At 43.9% G+C, this 21,321-nt stretch overlaps 1 protein-coding gene across 2 annotated transcripts in view; it reads right to left on the reverse strand.

Moving 5' to 3' along the window:
• Window positions 1-21,321, reverse strand: part of SLC9A3 (solute carrier family 9 member A3) — a 1,524,418-nt gene that overhangs the window by 230,403 nt on the left and 1,272,694 nt on the right. For both annotated transcript variants that reach the window (XM_069219612.1, XM_069219611.1), the window contains exons 13-14: window positions 2,619-2,789; window positions 1,397-1,478 (exon numbers count right to left, since the gene is read on the reverse strand). In XM_069219612.1, coding sequence (XP_069075713.1) covers window positions 1,397-1,478; window positions 2,619-2,789 — 253 coding nt within the window. The remainder of the gene's footprint in view (window positions 1-1,396; window positions 1,479-2,618; window positions 2,790-21,321) is intronic.

Here is a 21,321-nt window from a genome sequence, read left to right on the forward strand (position 1 = left end):
TTTGCATTGACTGATTTTTAGGTACATTTTTAAGAGCATGGTTTGAAGTAAATGACTTTCATTGCCCTGGAATCTTAAAAAATGTAAACTTCCAAGTATGTTTTGCTTTATTAGCTAGCATACATTTTATTAGAAGCAGTACAGGAAATGAATGAGTGATGTACTCAAGATCGTACATTTTTACACGTTTCGGACTAAGATTAGAATTCAGGTCTGCAGCCATTACAATAAATGAGAGAAAAGCCCTTCTTTGAAGAATTGCCTAATTGCATTAAAACTTCCTATTACCTTTGTAAAAAAAAGTTCTTCTTAAAAAATGGCCCTTAAATGTAAAACGTACTTTGTGAAGGGCATAAGTTGTGCACATAAAACATGTTTGAAGTAATTTGGGGCCAGATGTAGCAAAGTATTTTGCATTCACAAATGGTGCGAATTGCAAAATTCCACTGATGGGAATGCAATATAGACTTTCTGAATGTATGAAAGGCATTGGCAGTCCCATTTTAGGAAATTAAGATTTTTTTGCGATTCCCTAAAACTGTGATTCCAAATAGGGAATTGCAATTTGCGATTCCCTAAATATGAAATCGCAAATAGGGATTACCTATTTGCGATTTCATAACCACATGTATCAAGCATTTCCGAAATGCAAAAATGGGCAGTTAGGAAATGTTATTACCAAGTTGATGGTAACCATGTGCAAATTTTAAAAATGCATTAAAAATGCATTTTTACAAGTGCCATGTAGTGAACACATGCCCTTATGGTATGTGTGCGCTTCAAATATGTACAATGAATTTCTAGGGTACATCAAAGGGGGCCTTAGGCCCTCGGAACCATTGGTTTTGCATTTCCTAATTTGCGATTCCCTAATAAGAAATCACAAATTAGGAAATGCAAAACCATTCGCACCTATAGGCCTGAAGGCCCATAGGAACAAATGAAGTGGCATTTCTTTATAGTGATTCCCTAATAGCAATTGCGACTCCGTAGAAATCTCTAGTAGGGAATCGCTATTTTGTTACATTTCATTTTGCATTTCCTAAATAGCGATTACCTAAAATTTGCTATTAAGGAATTGCAAAATTGAACACTGATGCATCTGGCCCTTAGTTACTACAAACATCGCCTACGACATTTCCCTTGCTCAGAATTTCCCTCTTCCTCCACGACTTTGCCTTAGCAGTAAGTTGTTTTCAATAGACCTTCCTTGGGATGAGCTCTATGAACAAATTGACCCTTTAAGACCAGCACAAAGGTAGAGGGAATGGCAACTTTTCTGCATTAAATGTAAACATAACTCTCCCAATTCTTAAAAAACTTATATTTTCAGTCTGCAGACGTTGTAGTAACAGTACTAGTCAAAGAATCAATCTTTTTAAACTGTTGCATTTACCTTTTCCACTACCTTTATAGTCATCCATTGAATTGTTGTACGTTATGTTTCCATTTGGTATAATGTTCATGGAACTGTTTCTCTGTAAAAGTTAAATAACAACATTTGAGAAGATTTTATACTAATTTGTACTCATACACATGCAAAGAAAATGTTACAGAACTATGGTATCTCCTGCAGGCCATACAGTCTGGACTTGCGAAGTAGATTGTAAAACAACACCAACTTTTTGAGACCAGCATTTAATTCTAAGATTCGACCAATGTATTAGTGGGTTGCATCACAAAATGTCCTGGTTGGTGGTGGGGGGTGTCACTGAAGGATCTGCCAAACCAATAGTAATTGTGCAGGTCTCTAATTTTGCTGCCCTGTGATTAGCCAAAAACAACAGGGTTTGCAATTTTAAAATGTTTTCATATATTTGGCCCCATGTTCGTTGTGTACATTGCTGCCTGGTAGCTGCCCTGATCGCCATTGGTGCGTAATGGAGACAACTGGGGCCTCCATTGTCTGTGATTGAAACACCTTAATAATGAAATCCCTGCATTAAAAATATGGAAACGTGAAACCTGTTAAACCGACTGAAATTATTAACATTTCACTCTATACAATTTAGAGAAAATAAATGGATTTCGAGAGGGCGTTATGAGAACGTTGTGGTATTTGTGACTGAGAAGAACCTTCAAAGTCGAATAATGTAAGCTGCAACTAAAAAAGAATTCTCGCAAAATTACAAAATGAGTCTTTAACTATTTCGACTGGTCCTGAAAGTAATATACATGACCTGTTTAGAAAACTACTGGGCTTATTTTACAAGCCCCTTGCGCCCTAGGTGCGTCACTTTTTATATGGCAAAAAGTGACGAACCGCCGGCGCAAAGGTCTTGTTAATTAGCCCCTATGTCTCTCTCTATAACTCTTCCATCAAGGCTTATGTTGTTCGTACACAATGAACATGCTCCTATGTAATGTTGTTTTATTGTAAAAAAAAACAAACACAAATACTGTTCAGTGAGATGCGCTGTAGTAAAATGTATACTATCGATTGCCAAACCATTTACAAATATGCAATTATGCTAGGGACTGCTAACAGAGTATTCACAAAAAATGTGCTCTTCCTATTAACCAATCTTAATGCCATCAGATGTACTGTCCCAGTTATATGCGTTTCATCGAAATTTCTGTATTTATAGTTAGCACAAGAGCCGGCAGTTTCCTCTTACCCTTTTTTGCCCTCTTTTATAGTTCTTGATAATCTTTTTTGAGTGATTTATTCCAAGTTTTGTAGTCTTGAATGACTCCAAGCGTTTTTTCATTGTTCTTTGGAATATCTCCTTATTTTGTTTATCTTCTTCACAATGGTTCATTTCATGGCGACTGTAAACATGTTTTTGCTTTAAGAGGAAGAAATAAAATGCTTAAGAGCTGCCAAAAAACTCGTTTAATTGTAAGCATACGTCATACTTTCTGAAACGCTTCCCGTATCAGTGTCTTGTATCAGTGTCTTCAGTAACGCTTCAACACAAAGCTTTCAGACTGTTCCACGGCGGAATTACTGGCTACTTCCTACCACCCAGAAGCAATTGTAAGTAAATGCTGTTTCTATGTGGAAAGTCGTCAGGTAATAAAGCAAGTGCTCTAGAACCTTTACCGACTAGCAAGAAATCAGAAAAAAATAATGTGTTCTTTGATAAGGTTTATCACCCTTCAGTGCACCATTCACAATAATGTCTACAAAGCATGATATGGCGTGATGTGATGACTGATTCCTCAGGCTGACACACTTGATAGTTTCACATTAATTATTTTTTTTACATGATTAACAGTAGAGACATCAAGGCCCATATTTATACTTTTTGACGCTAAACTGCGCTAACGCAGTTTAGCGTCAAAAAGTTTTGCGCCGGCTAACGCCATTCTGAAGCGCCATGCGGGCGCCGTATTTATGGAATGGCGTTAGCCGGCGCAAGCAGACCGGCGCTGCCTGGTGTGCGCGAGAAAAACCACGTACACCAGGCAGCGCCGGCGTAGGGGGAAAATGGCGCATGGGCGTCTTAAAATGGGGCAAGTCAGGTTACGTCGAAAAAATCGTCGTAACCCGACTTGCGCCATTTATTTTCGACGCCCATCCCCCATCAACATGACTCCTATCATTGTAAAGATAGGAGTCATGCCCCCTTGCCCAATGGCCATGCCCAGGGGACTTCTGTCCCCTGGGCATGGTCATTGGGCATAGTGGCATGTAGGGGGGCACAAATCAGGCCCCCCTATGCCCAAAAAAATTATTAAAAAAAAATAAAAAAATACTTACCTGAATGTCCCTGGGGTGGGTCCCTCCAGCCTTGGGTGTCCTCCTGGGGTGGGCAAGGGTGGCAGGGGGGGTCCCTGGGGGCAGGGGAGGGCACTCTGGGCTCATTTTGAGCCCACTTGTCCCTTAACGCCATGCCTGACCCAGGCGTTAAAAAGCGGCGCAAATGCGCCGTTTTTAGCCACGCCCACTCCCGGGCGTCTCTTTTGCCCGGGAGTATAAATACCACGTAAAGGCCTGGGAGTCATTTTTTAGACGGGAACGCCTCCCTTGCATATCATTAACGCAAGGAAGGGGTTCACGCTAAAAAATGACGCACATTCCGGGAACTTTGGCGCTATTCGCCTCTAACGCCATAGTATAAATATGGCGTTAGTTGGCGTTAGTTTAGCGTCGAATTTGCGTCGAAAAAAACGACGCAAATTCGGCGCAAACGGAGTATAAATACGGCCCCAAATATGGTCTGCAACGTCAGTATAACATTATTGTTCTCCCACCCCTTTCTCAAGCTAATAATCACACATCCACCCTCTTCTACGAGTGAGATTACTCCACCCAGCATCACCACCTGACCATATGACAAGTGGGCCGTAACGCCAGTGTCTTTCTAAACCTAAGGACTTTAGATCAATTTATTACACACAAGGAGCATAGGCCCATCCATACATTACAAGCAGAAATGAGCTCAATCCAGCAACCACTAACACTCAGGCCTGTCAGAAATGTTCGTAGATATGGAGGATTTATATCCCTTCTCAAACCAATTGTATTAGGAATTGAGCTAATGCTAACCTAAACTGTATATACACTGTCCTCCATCTTTGGATCAATATCACAATACATTATGTGATGCTTGATGCTGTCATTATCCTTTCTAATTAAAGAATTGCGAGATTCACATTAATAAACAAAGAGTGTTTCTAGAAACTTTTCCCTCACTGTACCCAACCAGAGACATTTCAATTGTCACAGGCTACTGCTATACACTGTATGAATTGCCTTGCTCGAATAAACAGTGAGAATGACTGAGATGCGATGTAATACTACCATGAGATAATCTTCACATGTATTTTGTAGTAAAATGTTTCTTCTTCCTTGTTCCCTATTGATACTTATCCCGATAACCATGCAATTGTGTATAATGTATAAAGGTCTTTGCCCAAGCTTCTATAAAAGGACATGTTTTCTTCTGTACTGGAGGAGCACCTCATTCTCCACCTTTAGAAGGCAAATCTGTGTCAGAATTATTATAGAAATGTACTGAGTTCTTGCACTTATGATCTTATGTGGTGAAACAGATACCAGCATCAGCAGGGTGAGATAAATGGTCCTTAGGACTCAGGCCATGCCCAGGCCCAGGCCAAATTCAGGGCCCATGCTCCTGTAGCAAAATGTATAGATTTGCTGCTAACTTGCAGATAGCATATTTCATGTAATTGCCTATTAATCCTTTTTATAAAATTTCGAACAACACCCTTGGTCTATCATTCTTATGAGAAGGTTTCAGGATTGATTATTGAACTTGAATAGCAGTGAATGGTCCAATGGGTGAGCACCAAAGTCCTTATTGGGACTACTCAGCTCTTGGTCCTAGCTGTTGGCATGGCTCATTTAGGGTGGATTTGCATGCTGACAGGGGCCTGGGGCAAATACTGTTGCGCTGCGGCACAAGCCGAAAACTCGTCTCGGGCCGCGGCACGCGGGGCTGGGATGGCCGCGCCCCCAGACTCTCCTGTACTACTTGAGGTCCCAAATTGGGCATGGGGCCTCGTTTCTTTGTGGCGCGGCGCGCCTCCAATAAGGGATAGCATTTCCCTCCAAACCTGCTATTGTGTCCTTCTCTTGCTGTGGCCCTCGTTTTTTCTCCCCTTTTTATGTTTTTCCCTTTTCCCATTATTCCCCTCCCTTACCAGCATACCTTGGTTCCCTACTCACTATGGTGCCTTGTCCATTGCCTTCTATGTCTTGATCCCTATCCAATATGGTGTCCTTTTACTTCCTGCCGGTCGTTTCCTGTTCTATGGGTATTTAAGGGCTGTGCTTCCTTTCCTTCCTGCGCTGCAACACTTCCTGTTGGATGGTGTCTTCACTCCTTCTCCCTTGCATCAGATACTGGTTCCTCTTTTTGTTCCAGTGTTTTCCTGTTCATTTTTGGTCTTTTTGTTCTAATAGTATTGATCTTTTTGCTCTTATTCCAGGATATTCCTTTTTGAGTTTTTTTCCCCCCTTTTTAGGCTTTTTTTCCCTCTGGCACTACTTCTGAAGGACACGGACTGCCCTTGGTGTTCCCACCGCCTGCAGCACCGTGGCTACCAGAAAGATTCACCCCTATCTGGGCCAAGGCAGAACCTACAAGAACAAGAACCTCGTCACTCGTTCAGCGGACTCCAGGCTCAAGCAACGAGTAAGTCGTGACAGATTGCAGCACCCAATAAACCCGACTTCGTCTAGCAGAATGGATGATACTGTAGCAGCGGCTGCAGACCCTGACCAGTCCCTTCTGGCAACCATTTAGCAACAGGCTCAAGAACTGCAACAATTACGAAATGAGAATGCTGCCTTACGACAAGCTTTGGCCTTCCGCAGTACGGATGTTCCTACCGTTTTCACCTCAACTCCTCAGTTTTCCGGTGAAACAACTAAGCTGCAAGAGTTTTTGGATGCGTTGACTGTTTACTTTGCCTACAGACCCACACAATTTTCTCACGATAAGACAAAGGTGGGTTATCTCATCAGTGCTCTGTAGGAAAGTACCTTCTTGCCTGGCATGTTACCCCCATATTTCACTGTATATATGTTGTTTTAGTCTATGTGTCACTGGGACCCTGCCAGTCAGGGCCCCAGTGATCATAAGTATGTGCCCTGTATGTGTTTCCTGTGTGATGCCTACCTGTCTCACTGAGCCTCAGTGGTTATGGTCTCTCTGCTTTCCAAATTTGTCACTAGCAGGCTAGTAACTCAATTTGCCAATTCACATTGGCATACTGGTACACCCATATAATTCCCTAGTATATGGTACTGAGGTACCCAGGGTATTGGGGTTCCAGGAGATCCCTATGGGCTGCAGCATTTCTTTTGCCACCCATAGGGAGCTCTGAGAATTCTTACACAAGCCTGCCAGTGCAGCCAGCGTGAAATAACGTCCACGTTATTTCACAGCCATTTACTACTGCACTTAAGTAACTTATAAGTCACCTATATGTCTAACCTTCACCTGGTGAAGGTTGGGTGCAAAGTTACTTAGTGTGTGGACACCCTGGCACTAGCCAAGGTGCCCCCACATCGTTCAGGGCAAATTTCCCGGACTTTGTCAATGCGGAGACACCATTACACGTGTGCACTGTACATAGGTCACTACCTATGTACAGCGTCACAATGGTAACTACGAACATGGTCATGTAACATGTCTAAGATCATGGAATTGTCACCCCAATGACATTCTGGCATTGGGGGGACAATTCCATGGTCCCCCAGGTCTCTAGCACAGAACCCGGGTACTGCCAAACTGAATTTTCGGGGTCTCCACTGCAGCTGCTGCTGCTGCCAACCCCTCAGACAGGTTTCTGCCCTCCTGGGGTCCAGGCAGCCCTGGCCCAGGAAGGCAGAACAAAGGATTTCCTCTGAGAGAGGGTGTTACACCCTCTCCCTTTGGAAATAGGTGTGAAGGGCTGGGGAGGAGTAACCTCCCCCAGCCTCTGGAAATGCTTTGATGGGCACAGATGGTGCCCATCTCTGCTTAAGCCAGTCTACACCGGTTCAGGAATCCCCCAGCCCTGCTCTGGCGCGAAACTGGACAAAGGAAAGGGGAGTGACCACTCCCCTGACCAGTACCTCCCAGGGGAGGTGCCCAGAGCTCCTCCAGTGTGTCCCAGACCTCTGTCATCTTGGATTCGGAGGTGTTGGGGCACAATGGACAGCTCTGAGTGGCCAGTGCCAGCAGGTGACATCAGAGACCCCTCCTAATAGGTGCTTACCTCTTTTAGTAGCCAAGCCTCCTTTCTCAGTAGCCAAACCTCTTTTTCTGGCTATTTAGGGTCTCTCCTCTGGGCTATTCCTCAGATAACAAATGCAAGAGCTCACCAGAGTTCTTCTGCACTTCCCTCTTCGACTTCTGCCAAGGATCGACCACTGACTGCTCCAGGACACCTGCAAAACCGCCTGAAAGTAGCAAGACGACTACCAGCACCATTGTAGCGCCTCATCCTGCCTGATTTCTCGACTGTTTCCTGGTGGTGCATGCTCTGAGGGCTGTCTGCCTTCACCCTGCACTGGAAGCCAAGAAGAAATCTCCTGTGGGTCGACGGAATCTTCCCCCTGCTAACGCAGGCACCAAACTACTGCATCACTGGTCCTCAGGGTCCCCTCTCATCCGGACGAGGGTGGTCCCTGGAACACAGGAGCTGGGTCCAAGTGTCTCCCACAGTCCAGTGGCCCTTCTGTCCAAATTTGGTGGAGGTAAGACCTTGCCTGCCCACGCCAGACAGCAAACCTGTGTACTGCGTGATTTGCAGCTGCTCCGGTTTCTGAGCACTTTTCCAAGGATTCCTTTGTGCACACCCTAGCCTGGGTCCCCAGCACTCTGTCCTGCATTGCCCAACTCGCTGAGTCTGAGTCGACCGCTGTCCTCAGATCTTCTAAGTGCCTGTTCTGGTACTTCTGCAGGGGCTCTCTGAGTTGCTTAGCACCCCCTCTGTCTCCTTCTCCAAAGGGCGATACCCTGGTCCTTCCTGGTCCCCACCAGCACCCAAAATGCTCTACTGCAACTCTTGCAGCTAGCAAGGCTTGTTTGCAGTATTTCTGCATGGAAACACTTCTGCAACCCCCAGCACGCCGTGGGACATCCATCCTCCAAAGGGGAAGTTCCTAGTCCTCTTCGTTCTTGCAGAACACCAAGCTTCTTCCAACAGGTGGAAGCTTCCTTGTACCCTCAGCTGGCATTTCCTGGGCTCCTGCCCACTCTCGACACTGTCGCGACTCTTGGACTTGGTGTAGGAGGCTGGACTGGCTTGTAGTGAGTACCAAGGGGTACTTGCACCTTGCACCAGGCCCAGTTATCCCTTATTAGTGTATAGGGTGTCTAGCAGCATAGGCTGATAGATAATGGTAGCTTAGCAGAGCAGCTTAGGCTGAACTAGGAGACGAGTGAAGCTCCTACAGTACCACTTAGTGTCATATGCACAATATCATAAGAAAACACAATACACAGATATACTAAAAATAAAGGTACTTTATTTTTATGACAATATGCCAAAAGTATCTCAGTGAGTACCCTCAGTATGAGGATAGCAAATATACACAAGATATATGTACACAATACCAAAATATGCAGTAATAGTATTAGAAAACAGTGCAAACAATGTATAGTTACAATAGGATGCAATGGAGACACATAGGGATAGGGGCAACACAAACCATATACTCCAAAAGTGGAATGCGAACCACGAATGGACCCCAAACCTAGGTGACCTTGTAGAGGGTCGCTGGGACTATTAGAAAATAGTAAGGGTTAGAAAAATAGCCCACCCCAAGACCCTGAAAAGTGAGTGCAAAGTGCACTAAATGTTCCCCAAAGGACATAGAAGTCGTGATAGGGGAATTCTGCAGGAAAGACACAAACCAACAATGCAATAACGATGGATTTCCAGTCGAGGGTACCTGTGGAACAAGGGGACCAAGTCCAAAAGTCACAAGCAAGTCGGAGATGGGCAGATGCCCAGGAAATGCCAGCTGTGGGTGCAAAGGAGCTGCTACTGTACAGTAGAAGCGTAGGTTTCTGCAAGAACGATAAGGGCTAGAGACTTCCCCTTTGGAGGACGGATCCCTCACGCCGTGGAGAGTCGTGCAGAAGTGTTTTCCCGCCGAAAGACCGCCAACAAGCCTTGCTAGCTGCAAATCGTGCGGTAAGGGTTTTTGGATGCTGCTGTGGCCCAGGAGGGACCAGGATGTCGCAAATTGCGTCAGGGGACAGAGGGGACGTCGAGCAAGACAAGGAGCCCTCTCAGCAGCAGGCAGCACCCACAGAAGTGCCAGAAACAGGCACTACAAGGATGCATGAAACGGTGCTCACCCGAAGTCGCACAAAGGAGTCCCACGTCGCCGGAGAACAACTTAGGAGGTCGTGCAATGCAGGTTAGAGTGCCGTGGACCCAGGCTGTGTGGTACTTTAAATTTCGGAACCACACTGGAGGCATGGCCCTATCATGCCGATTTTAGTATCAGAGAGCCGCAAATGGCAAATACGAGTGTTTTTATTGCGTTTCATCAATGGAATGACCTTGTATATGATACTGCATATTGTTCATTTAAACGACAGCCATTTTATGATTGCCCTCACATAGGCCAATGTCTAATGCTGAAAACGAGTCTGAAGGACACGTACATCTTTGCTGACTTCTCTGTGACCTGGGCAAGCTGACTCCACTGCCTGAAGCCAAACCTGTTCGGCCAGTTTCTTTCCCAGTGGCCGAATGAGATTAGTATCGAGGCACAACACATCATAAACCTTTCATCACACACAAACCATGCCTAATCTTACACACACCTGTCCCTGTTTCCTGCTTTATGGCTTGCTTTACGAGGAGGAGGTGCCCGGTTTTATTGGGGTCTGCTGATATCTGAACCCTCGTGGGTAGATAATTGGAGGCTGTCCTAGCTGAAGTGTGGGAACATCATCATGGCTCTGTTTTTGTCGTTTGTAGTGAAATATGTGAATGGTCAACTGTAATCCTGTTAAAACCCCAAAGGCTACTCACATGTTGCCTCTCTAGCTTTTCTCATTTGTTTAGGAATGTGACTGGTACAGCCCCCTTGCATGCCTAGGGCATAATAAATGATATAAAAGGTCTGAGCTAAGACCATTTCGAGAGACTGCCTCTTTCAGTTGCTATAGGTCAGCTTCTGGGAGACGTAGTCTCACTCATTTGAGTTTAATAAAGATGTCTTTTCATATTTCAGCTTCTTTGCCAAGTTCTTTGTTATATTACCCTGAGAATGAAAATCTCAAGTACTTCATATGGCGCGGCCAACGCGGGGCTCATCAATCAGAGAAGTGACTTTCTGTGGGAGTGATCTTGTCAGGAGACTGAAATCTACTGAGGAGGACAGAACAGGATTCTACCAAGAAGGTACTCTGTGCGCAGGGATTCTGGAGATTCTTTGATTATGCAGCCCAGTGTATTTCTGATCTTCCTGATTTTGATCCTCCACATGATGTCACCCCTGACTGAGAACCTTTTTGGCGTAAGTAAAAAAAAAAAAAAAAAAAAAAAAGACTGTTAGGTCATTTAGAACTTGGCAATTAGAATTTGGACAACTATTTGTTTGGTATAGCTTTGATAGGTTTGTATAGGTTTGTCTACACGAATTGCAATTTGTGTAGGCAGGTAATGAAGAGACTTTTTCTCCATCTGCTTTAGTTGAAGTATAAGTGGGTCGCTCCCAGTCCTTAGTTCTTTGGTCCTTTGGTTCTTAGTTTTTGGTTCTTGGTTCTCAGTATTGGTCCTTAGTTTTATTTGAAGATTGCAATTTTCAAAAACCGATGGTCTCGTACATTTGCGAGTGTATCGATAGAGATAGCCCCTTGAAGTTTGAAGCTCGGTTAGTGAGCGAAGATGCCTAATCGTAGCAAATTTGGTACTAGGTTTGGTTTTTGGTGGCAACAGGGATTCCCGATTGGAGGATTCATGTCTGATACCTCCGATTGGAAACTCCAACTTATGAGTTCTATTTTAAACACGGCGTGGGCCCCATCACGTTTAATAAAGTATGGGTCCGCTATTCTTGGAAATAAATGTCTGTGAGGCTGTTTTTGCAGTTTTTTGGAACACTATTGAGAAAAGTTTTCTTTTCTCTTGTAAATATGACTTACAACTAGGATCTGCAAACGGTTCTGTAAGTAAATTGCGACGGCGCTATTTATGAAAAATGGCTAAAGCGCGCTGTATTGTGTGTCCTGAGTGTTTTCTGTTTATATCTGAAATGAGCTCAATGTGTGTTTGTGGGTCTTCTTGATGTTTTCAGTTTAAGTAAAATGTTGGTTAATTAATATTAAGTAGAAACTTAGAAAAAATCCAGAAATGAACCATGTGATGTGCTAACATAGCTATATGTTGCTCTTTAATTTATAGAATGAGCAATTGTGCACATATACAAAACTGCCGTTAAATGCTTAATAAATTAGAAAACACATTCAATAGATATAAATAGGGCCCCAAAAAAAACCAACAAAAAAAAAATTATCTATTTTTGCAAAAAAATAAAATAAATTTACAGCATTTTTCTTAGATGCATTGTATTAGATGTTCACAGGCAAACTTTTCAACTGCAGTATATTTGATAGGAATGTTCAATTCAGCCAGCACTTTCCCAGTTAAACACGGGTGGAATTTTGCATAACCTTCCTTTTAAATGAAAGTGGCGCAAAAATGTGACGCATTTCAAGTTAGGCTTATGCGCTTAGGCTTGTGAGTTAATGTATCCCAAATAATAGGCAAGGGATGCAGCTTGCTTTTATATGTGGAATTATCACAAAAAAAAGAATAATTGGGTATTTTTTTTTTAAAGAAAATTATTAATTATGGAAAAATTATTTAAAAAAATAAGTGCCTTTCAAAATCGTTTTTTAATTTTTATAAAGCTTAATACCTATACTATGACCTCCTAGCATTACAATTTAATTTAAGTTATGTTGCACCGCTAAAATGACATTTGTATGTGCAATTTTCCCTTGGCGCAGGAGCAAACAAGCTCATTTCTATAAAGTATAAGTTAATATTTTCAATGGCTGACTCATGGATTGTGTAATAGACATTCTGGTAATGCATATTATGCAAGAAAATTGTAGGATATAGATTTTTTAATGCCTAAAATATCAAAGTCGATTTTGGGCAAAAGCACTGTTTAAACTGCATTTTCTTTCATTCAGAGTACTTTTTAAAGTGTCTCAGGCTTCAGTAAATGCATACATTTAGGTTTGATATATATTTGCAGGTTGTGCCTTCTTATGATTCAATGAGTCAATGTGCCAGTACAAAGGCTTGTTTTAATATCAAGGTTGAAGGTTCTAACTTCAGCTGGGCCTACTGAGACGTTCATTCATTCGAGGTTGATGAAATATGTACCATTGCATGGGATTGCAACAAGCATTTATTCTAACAACTGGTATGTGTGTTATTAAGGTTTGTGAATTATTCACAGTAAATGTAGTTTAATAATCTGGAAATAGAGATCATTTTTTTTAGCTCCTAAAAAGGAAAAAATATTTTTTTAAATAGAGTGAATTATTGCAGGTTAGAAGGAAAATAGGAAGGCCTACTGTCTTTGACAGATTCAGAGTGGCAGAAGCTAGGAGAGCTACAGAGGCTGGCTCAAGTCACTGCTGCTGAGATGCTATCTTTAGTTTTCCCATAAACAATGGAGGAGGCTGTCATGTTGACACTTGTGACCTTTTAAATTAGGGCCTTGTCTCTGTGAAATGCAGAATGACCCTACGGGCCTCTAAAAGTGGGATTTCTGGTTTCTCCAGAAGAACATCAATACAATTAAAGAACTTAGGGGCATATTTATACTCCGTTTGCGCCGAATTAGCGTCGTTTTTTTCGACGCAAATTCGGCGCAAAACTAACGCCATATTTATACTTTGGCGTTAGACGCGTCTCGCGCCAAAGTATGGGCAAATAGCGTCATTTTTTTGCGTGAACGCCTTCCTTGCGTTAATGAGATGCAAGGAAGGCGTTCCCGTCTAAAAAAATGACGGCGACGCAAATGCGTCGTATTTATACTCCCGGGCAAAAATCACGCCCGGGAGTGGTCGGGTCAAAAAACCCCGCATTTGCGCCACTTTTTAACGTCTGGGTCAGGGTAGGCGTTAAGGGGCCTGTGGGCTCAAAATGAGCCCACAGGTGCCCTCCCATGCCCCCAGGGATCCCCCCTGCCACCCTTGCCCACCCCAGGAGGACACCCAAGGATGGAGGGACCCACCCCAGGGACATTCAGGTAAGTTCAGGTAAGTATAATTTATTTATTTTTTATTTATTTTTTTGGCATAGGGGGGCCTGATTTGTGCCCCCCTACATGCCACAATGCCCAATGACCATGTCCAGGGGACATAAGTCCCCTGCGCATGGCCATTGGGCAAGGGGGCATGACTCCTGTCTTTACTAAGACAGGAGTCATGTAAATGGCGTCTGGGCGTCGTTTAAAATGTCGCAAATCGGGTTAAGACGATTTTTTAGCGTCAACCTGACTTGCGCCATTTTAAGACGCCCTAACGCCATTTTTCCCAACGCCGGCGCTGCCTGGTGTACGTGTTTTTTTTCCACGCACACCAGGCAGCGCCGGACTGCTTGCGCCGGCTAACGCCATTCAATAAATACGGCGCCCGCATGGTGCTTCAGAATGGCGTTAGCCGGCGCAAAAATTTTTTCCGCTAAACTGCGTTAGCGCAGTTTAGCGTCAAAAAGTATAAATACGGGCCTTAATTCCAAAGGGAAAATATAAAAAAAGGGGTTTCTTCGAAGGTCCCAACATCATGTTAAATGCTCTGCAGAACTGATACATTTGTGTCTCCGCTCTAAAAAAATAAAATGATGCCTGCTAGTTGCTTTTATTTGACAGAAAACGAAGTGTTGCATTAAGTCTTAGACAGAAAATAAGATGCAGCCCTTTTCTAAAATTTTGAAGGCTACATGCCTTAATGAGAACGATTTGCCAATTAAGACTTATTTTTCACAGTGGAAATTGTAGGTGCCAAATTAATATGGAGTGTCAGTGTAACAATTTTTACTTTTAGAAAGGTAAAACTAAGGTGGCTTGATGTTGCGAAGTAACTGACAAGAGGGTAACAGTTAAGTAATGGAAATTTATTTTCGTGTATATGGTCCTATCATGAATTGTTCTTGCTGGTCCTGTATGTTAGAAGAGAAACAGTAAAGTTATATTTGACAGCAGATTTCCATTGCCTGGTGATCTACTGTCAAAAGGAGGGTAAGGATTTTAAACCTGACAAATTAAACAGGACCAAATATTGGGTTTTGGGCTGCAGGTTTACAGTGCATAAAGTACATGACATGGTGTTGTGTGTCACCGCTTATTCACACATGCTATTGTTTTGTCTATGCTTTTTCTGCTTGATACACAGCAAGTATATCTGATGGCTTGACGTTTTGTGCGTTTTTATTATTTTTTATTTGTTTTTTGCATGTTTGTTGCTGCTTTTGATACTATTACAAGCTCCCCTGTGTTGTGAGGGGATGGTCATGACGATGCCCATCGCTACGCAACAGTTGGTTGAACTCGTTCTGGTTACTAAATTCCACACATAATGATATTTCATGCTGTGAACATAAGAGACAACACTTCACCAGTGCATGTCTATTTGGCTATAATGGTATTGAAGGAAAATAAAAAGAGATATACAGGATCAAAGTGTGTCACCTGCAGTTAGTCACGTTACTGCCCCTTCCCTTAAAGGAACAGGCAGCCCTACATTTATGTAGCCTTGATTGGACCTAAGGATGAAATTATAGATCTGTGACTCAAGGTGGCCTAATTTCTATATTACATTAGTTAATGATGTTCTGTTTCCTAAGTAGCATATTGCTTTTGTTCCTTAAAAGAAAACCAGGTTTTCATTTTTTCCTGAAGAAGGAACTGAAACATTAGCTAGGAGTACTGTATATGGTGTAGTCGCCAACGGTAGAGTTAAAATTTGTGTAACTTTGGCCTTTGTGTATCACCCGTACTCTCAGTGTTGTGTCACATGCCTGACTATCACCCAAATAATTTTTTGTTCTTCCTATAGATTTTTTCTTTTGTTACTTCCCCTGACCAATGTCGCATCATGCTTAGTTATTGAGATTTTAGCTATGTCCTAGTCCCATTTCTCTTTTTCAAATTCCTTTCACCAGTCAGCCCTTTTATTATTATTGATGTATTGTTCAGGTTCACATTTCCAGACTGCAGTGATGTACCAGGGACCCCCATGTTATGTATAATTCCCTTTGGTATGACCAGACTGTTTTTCAAGAATTTGCCTTAGACCTGCTTCAATGTTTTCCAGCCTGACTGTCAGTGTAGCGATAGACTGGTTAACTGACTCAATATTATAGTAAGACAAGTTTTCCATCTCAATAGGAGATATCTTATGTTTACATTTTTGAACATGACAAATTTTCAAAGTCTATTTTAATTTGGTCTTCGGTTCCCTTCTGTTCCTGCTACTTTAATTTTTGGTGGGATCAGATGTGTCCTAATCATGCAAATATCAGGACCCTCTAGTTCTTGTCTTTTTGTTTGCACATTTGACTATTAGCCTGTGTATTGCATAGTGCACCTGATGCACAGCTTTTAAAGGAAGGTTTCTACATGTCCCTGATAATCGGTATCATGTGATTTTTCTATTGAGATGTTCTAAGATAAGGAGAAACACCTAGACTTAATCATTGAGGAAAATATGTGTTTACCCCATTAGACAATGCCACTGTGTGAGGAAATCCATTCAGATAGAATTCTCATGTAGCTATAGATGGCAGAGAATAATGGAAAGAACCCAATTAAAGATGCTAGAGACCCTGTTTTGCCCTTCTGCCTTTGTCTTTGTATTTTATGCCCATGGTGTATGGCTACTCCTTTGAAGATTGCAGACCACCTGCTTGCAGTCCCCTTGTTAAAAACCATGAACTGTTTTTGTACTAAATTGAAGGAAACTAACAACTGTGGCACATTTCCTACGTCACTAGATTCTGCGGGTATCAAGTCATAATAACCTGCAGGACATTGATTTAAGCCTAATTCCCATCAGTGACAGCTACAGATGAAAGACGGACGTCTTGGCCCTACAGTCTCAGCACCCAGAAAGTAGCAAAGCTGGACAGCGATCGCCAGCGCATGGTATCGTACTTGCTCCATCAGACGGCGTTGGACATCACAAAACCAAAGTTTCAGTATAAAAGAGCTAAAGAGAAGGATTCCTGTTGTTGATGGCAGAGCTGTTTTGAGGTTTCATTTCTCTACCTGTCATGTGCTGGTAACCTCTGACAGTGTGCAATCCCTTGAGCCCCTTGGCCTGAGTTTTGGCCACACCCCCCCTTTTCTTTGCTCCAACGGAAGAAGGGCAGTGCACCGGAGATTTCAAGTTTGGAAAAATGCACTATATTGTGGTGCCCATGAAAGAGCAGCTTGAGCGTCCTCTGACACTAAATAATGAGTGTTGGAGTCTGAAAGTGCTGCTGAGCTTGAGCTATTTCCCAATTAATGGTGCTTGGGTCTGCACGAGATGATTTGTGCCCTTGATCAATGAAGAGCACATTGTTTGTAGTGTCTGCCACAGAGGAGAGACACTGGTGCATTGCTTTAAGACATTGAGACTTTCGAGTGAGCTGTGGGTGTTTGCCAGGAGGGCACTCCAACTAAGCAGTACTTTTCTAACGAAGAGGCCTGAATTGAGAGGCCCAATGCGAAAGAAAACAACAAAAGAAAATTTGATGGACAATAGAAGCCTGCCAGAGAGGCTTTTTGAACGGACTCTGGGCATAGTTGGTTTCACAAGAGGTTTCCGTGTGATTGTATAGACTAGGTGTTAGGAGACTGATTGTTTTGCTGGCATTGTTTTAAAGTACTATTCTGTTTAGTAAATGCAGAATAAAGTCCATTTTCTGTGGAAAGAGTACCCCCTTTTCACCTTAGAGCATTGATGAGAGTCACCACTGTTCCACCTGAACATACAAAAATTACTGAAATGCAGAGGAGCCCTAAAAATGTTACTAGATAATTTTAGGATTTGCTTTTTGGTTAGGGTTGTGAAAAATTATTATTTCATTTGTAATAGTGGTCACTACTTTCTCCCGTTGTCTATATGTTCTTAATAACGTGTTTTCTAGTGTCTTTTAAACATGACGTTGTCATTTATGGGTGGGATTGTTTTTCTCTACTCAATTGACTTCTGCACCCACTTCCCAACCTATGTCTTTTCCTACTATTGTTTGTTTGCACTCTTTTCACCCTTTTCCTGAACATGAGCAGGTTAGAAGATCAGAATTCGTAAGCAATTCTTTTGTACAGCTTCTGCATCAACACTAGTTAGTAGTGAACATCACTAATTGTTGGGTGTGTGATCTTATGCCACCTACTGCAGATAGAGGTATTCCTTATTTTGTCCTGCCATATGTGGCCTTTTGTGCTACTTCATGTTCGAGGAGACCTGTCCAGAAGAGAGTTACCAAGTACTAGAATTTTGCTCCAGCAACATCTCCATGGCCTTATGAATATAGACCCGGACTCAGATTAGTATGAGTATAGTGGTTGCCTATGTAAGGGCAAAAGGAGGGTCTGTGGTACTTTAAATTTAGATAACGAATGCAAGAGCTCATCAGAGTTCCTCTGCATCTCTCTCTTCACCTTCTGCCAAGGAATCGACTGCTGACCGCGCTGGAAGCCTGCAAAACTGCAACAAAGTAGCAAAGACGACTACTGCGACCTTGTAACGCTGATCCTGCCGCCTTCTCAACTGTTTTCCTGGTGGTGCATGCTGTGGGGGTAGTCTGCCTCCTCTCTGCACTAGAAGCTCCAAAGAAATCTCCCGTGGGTTGACGGAATCTTCCCCCTGCAACCGCAGGCACCAAAGAACTGCATCACCTGTCCTCTGTGTCTCCTCTCAGCACGACGAGCGAGGTCCCTTGAACTCAGCAACTCTGTCCAAGTGACTCCCACAGTCCAGTGACTCTTCATTCCAAGTTTGGTGGAGGTAAGTCCTTGCCTCCCCACGCTAGACTGCATTGCTGGGAACTGCGTGTTTTGCAGCTACTCCGGCGCCTGTGCACTCTTACAGGATTTCCTTTGTGCACAGCCAAGCCTGGGTCCCCGGCACTCTAACCTGCATTGCACGACCTCCTGAGTTGTCCTCCGGCGTCGTGGGACCCTCTTGTGTAACTGCGGGTGAGCTCCGGTTCACTTCACTTCGTAGTGCCTGTTCCGGCACTTCTCCGGGGGCTGCTTGCTTCTGAGTAGACTCTTTGTCTTGCTGGACGCTGTGAGAAGGTAGCCTCTTTCTAGCCTTGTTACCCCCACTTTTGGCCTGTTTGTGAGTGTATGTCAGGATGTTTGTCACTGTTTTCACTGTCTCACTGGGATCCTGATGGCTAGGCCCCAGTGCTCATGGTGAAAACACTATGTTTTCAGTATGTTTGTTATGTGTCACTGGGACCCTGCTGGTCAGGACCCCAGTGCTCATAAGGTTGTGGCCTATATGTATGTGTCACTGGGACCCTGTCACACAGGGCCCCAGTGCTCATAGGTGTGCATGTATGTGTTCCCTGTGTGGTGCCTAACTGTCTCACTGAGGCTCTGCTAACCAGAACCTCAGTGGTTATGCTCTCTCATTACTTTCAAATTGTCACTAACAGGCTAGTGACCAATTTTACCAATTTACATTGGCTTACTGGAACACCCTTATAATTCCCTAGTATATGGTACTGAGGTACCCAGGGTATTGGGGTTCCAGGAGATCCCTATGGGCTGCAGCATTTCTTTTGCCACCCATAGGGAGCTCTGACAATTCTTACACAGGCCTGCCACTGCAGCCTGAGTGAAATAACGTCCACGTTATTTCACAGCCATTTTACACTGCACTTAAGTAACTTATAAGTCACCTATATGTCTAACCTTTACCTGGTAAAGGTTAGGTGCAAAGTTACTTAGTGTGAGGGCACCCTGGCACTAGCCAAGGTGCCCCCACATTGTTCAGAGCCAATTCCCTGAACTTTGTGAGTGCGGGGACACCATTACACGCGTGCACTACATATAGGTCACTACCTATATGTAGCTTCACAATGGTAACTCCGAATATGGCCATGTAACATGTCTATGATCATGGAATTGCCCCCTCTATGCCATCCTGGCATAGTTGGCACAATCCCATGATCCCAGTGGTCTGTAGCACAGACCCTGGTACTGCCAAACTGCCCTTCCTGGGGTTTCACTGCAGCTGCTGCTGCTGCCAACCCCTCAGACAGGCATCTGCCCTCCTGGGGTCCAGCCAGGCCTGGCCCAGGATGGCAGAACAAAGAACTTCCTCTGAGAGAGGGTGTGACACCCTTAGTGTCTTTTAAACATGACGTTGTCATTTATGGGTGGGATTGTTTTTCTCTACTCAATTGACTTCTGCACCCACTTCCCAACCTATGTCTTTTCCTACTATTGTTTGTTTGCACTCTTTTCACCCTTTTCCTGAACATGAGCAGGTTAGAAGATCAGAATTCGTAAGCAATTCTTTTGTACAGCTTCTGCATCAACACTAGTTAGTAGTGAACATCACTAATTGTTGGGTGTGTGATCTTATGCCACCTACTGCAGATAGAGGTATTCCTTATTTTGTCCTGCCATATGTGGCCTTTTGTGCTACTTCATGTTCGAGGAGACCTGTCCAGAAGAGAGTTACCAAGTACTAGAATTTTGCTCCAGCAACATCTCCATGGCCTTATGAATATAGACCCGGACTCAGATTAGTATGAGTATAGTGGTTGCCTATGTAAGGGCAAAAGGAGGGTCTGTGGTACTTTAAATTTAGATAACGAATGCAAGAGCTCATCAGAGTTCCTCTGCATCTCTCTCTTCACCTTCTGCCAAGGAATCGACTGCTGACCGCGCTGGAAGCCTGCAAAACTGCAACAAAGTAGCAAAGACGACTACTGCGACCTTGTAACGCTGATCCTGCCGCCTTCTCAACTGTTTTCCTGGTGGTGCATGCTGTGGGGGTAGTCTGCCTCCTCTCTGCACTAGAAGCTCCAAAGAAATCTCCCGTGGGTTGACGGAATCTTCCCCCTGCAACCGCAGGCACCAAAGAACTGCATCACCTGTCCTCTGTGTCTCCTCTCAGCACGACGAGCGAGGTCCCTTGAACTCAGCAACTCTGTCCAAGTGACTCCCACAGTCCAGTGACTCTTCATTCCAAGTTTGGTGGAGGTAAGTCCTTGCCTCCCCACGCTAGACTGCATTGCTGGGAACTGCGTGTTTTGCAGCTACTCCGGCGCCTGTGCACTCTTACAGGATTTCCTTTGTGCACAGCCAAGCCTGGGTCCCCGGCACTCTAACCTGCATTGCACGACCTCCTGAGTTGTCCTCCGGCGTCGTGGGACCCTCTTGTGTAACTGCGGGTGAGCTCCGGTTCACTTCACTTCGTAGTGCCTGTTCCGGCACTTCTCCGGGGGCTGCTTGCTTCTGAGTAGACTCTTTGTCTTGCTGGACGCTGTGAGAAGGTAGCCTCTTTCTAGCCTTGTTACCCCCACTTTTGGCCTGTTTGTGAGTGTATGTCAGGATGTTTGTCACTGTTTTCATTGTCTCACTGGGATCCTGATGGCTAGGCCCCAGTGCTCATGGTGAAAACACTATGTTTTCAGTATGTTTGTTATGTGTCACTGGGACCCTGCTGGTCAGGACCCCAGTGCTCATAAGGTTGTGGCCTATATGTATGTGTCACTGGGACCCTGTCACACAGGGCCCCAGTGCTCATAGGTGTGCATGTATGTGTTCCCTGTGTGGTGCCTAACTGTCTCACTGAGGCTCTGCTAACCAGAACCTCAGTGGTTATGCTCTCTCATTACTTTCAAATTGTCACTAACAGGCTA

The sequence above is a fragment of the Pleurodeles waltl genome, chromosome 2_2 (genome assembly GCF_031143425.1).
Source record: "Pleurodeles waltl isolate 20211129_DDA chromosome 2_2, aPleWal1.hap1.20221129, whole genome shotgun sequence".
Lineage (NCBI taxonomy): Eukaryota > Metazoa > Chordata > Amphibia > Caudata > Salamandridae > Pleurodeles > Pleurodeles waltl.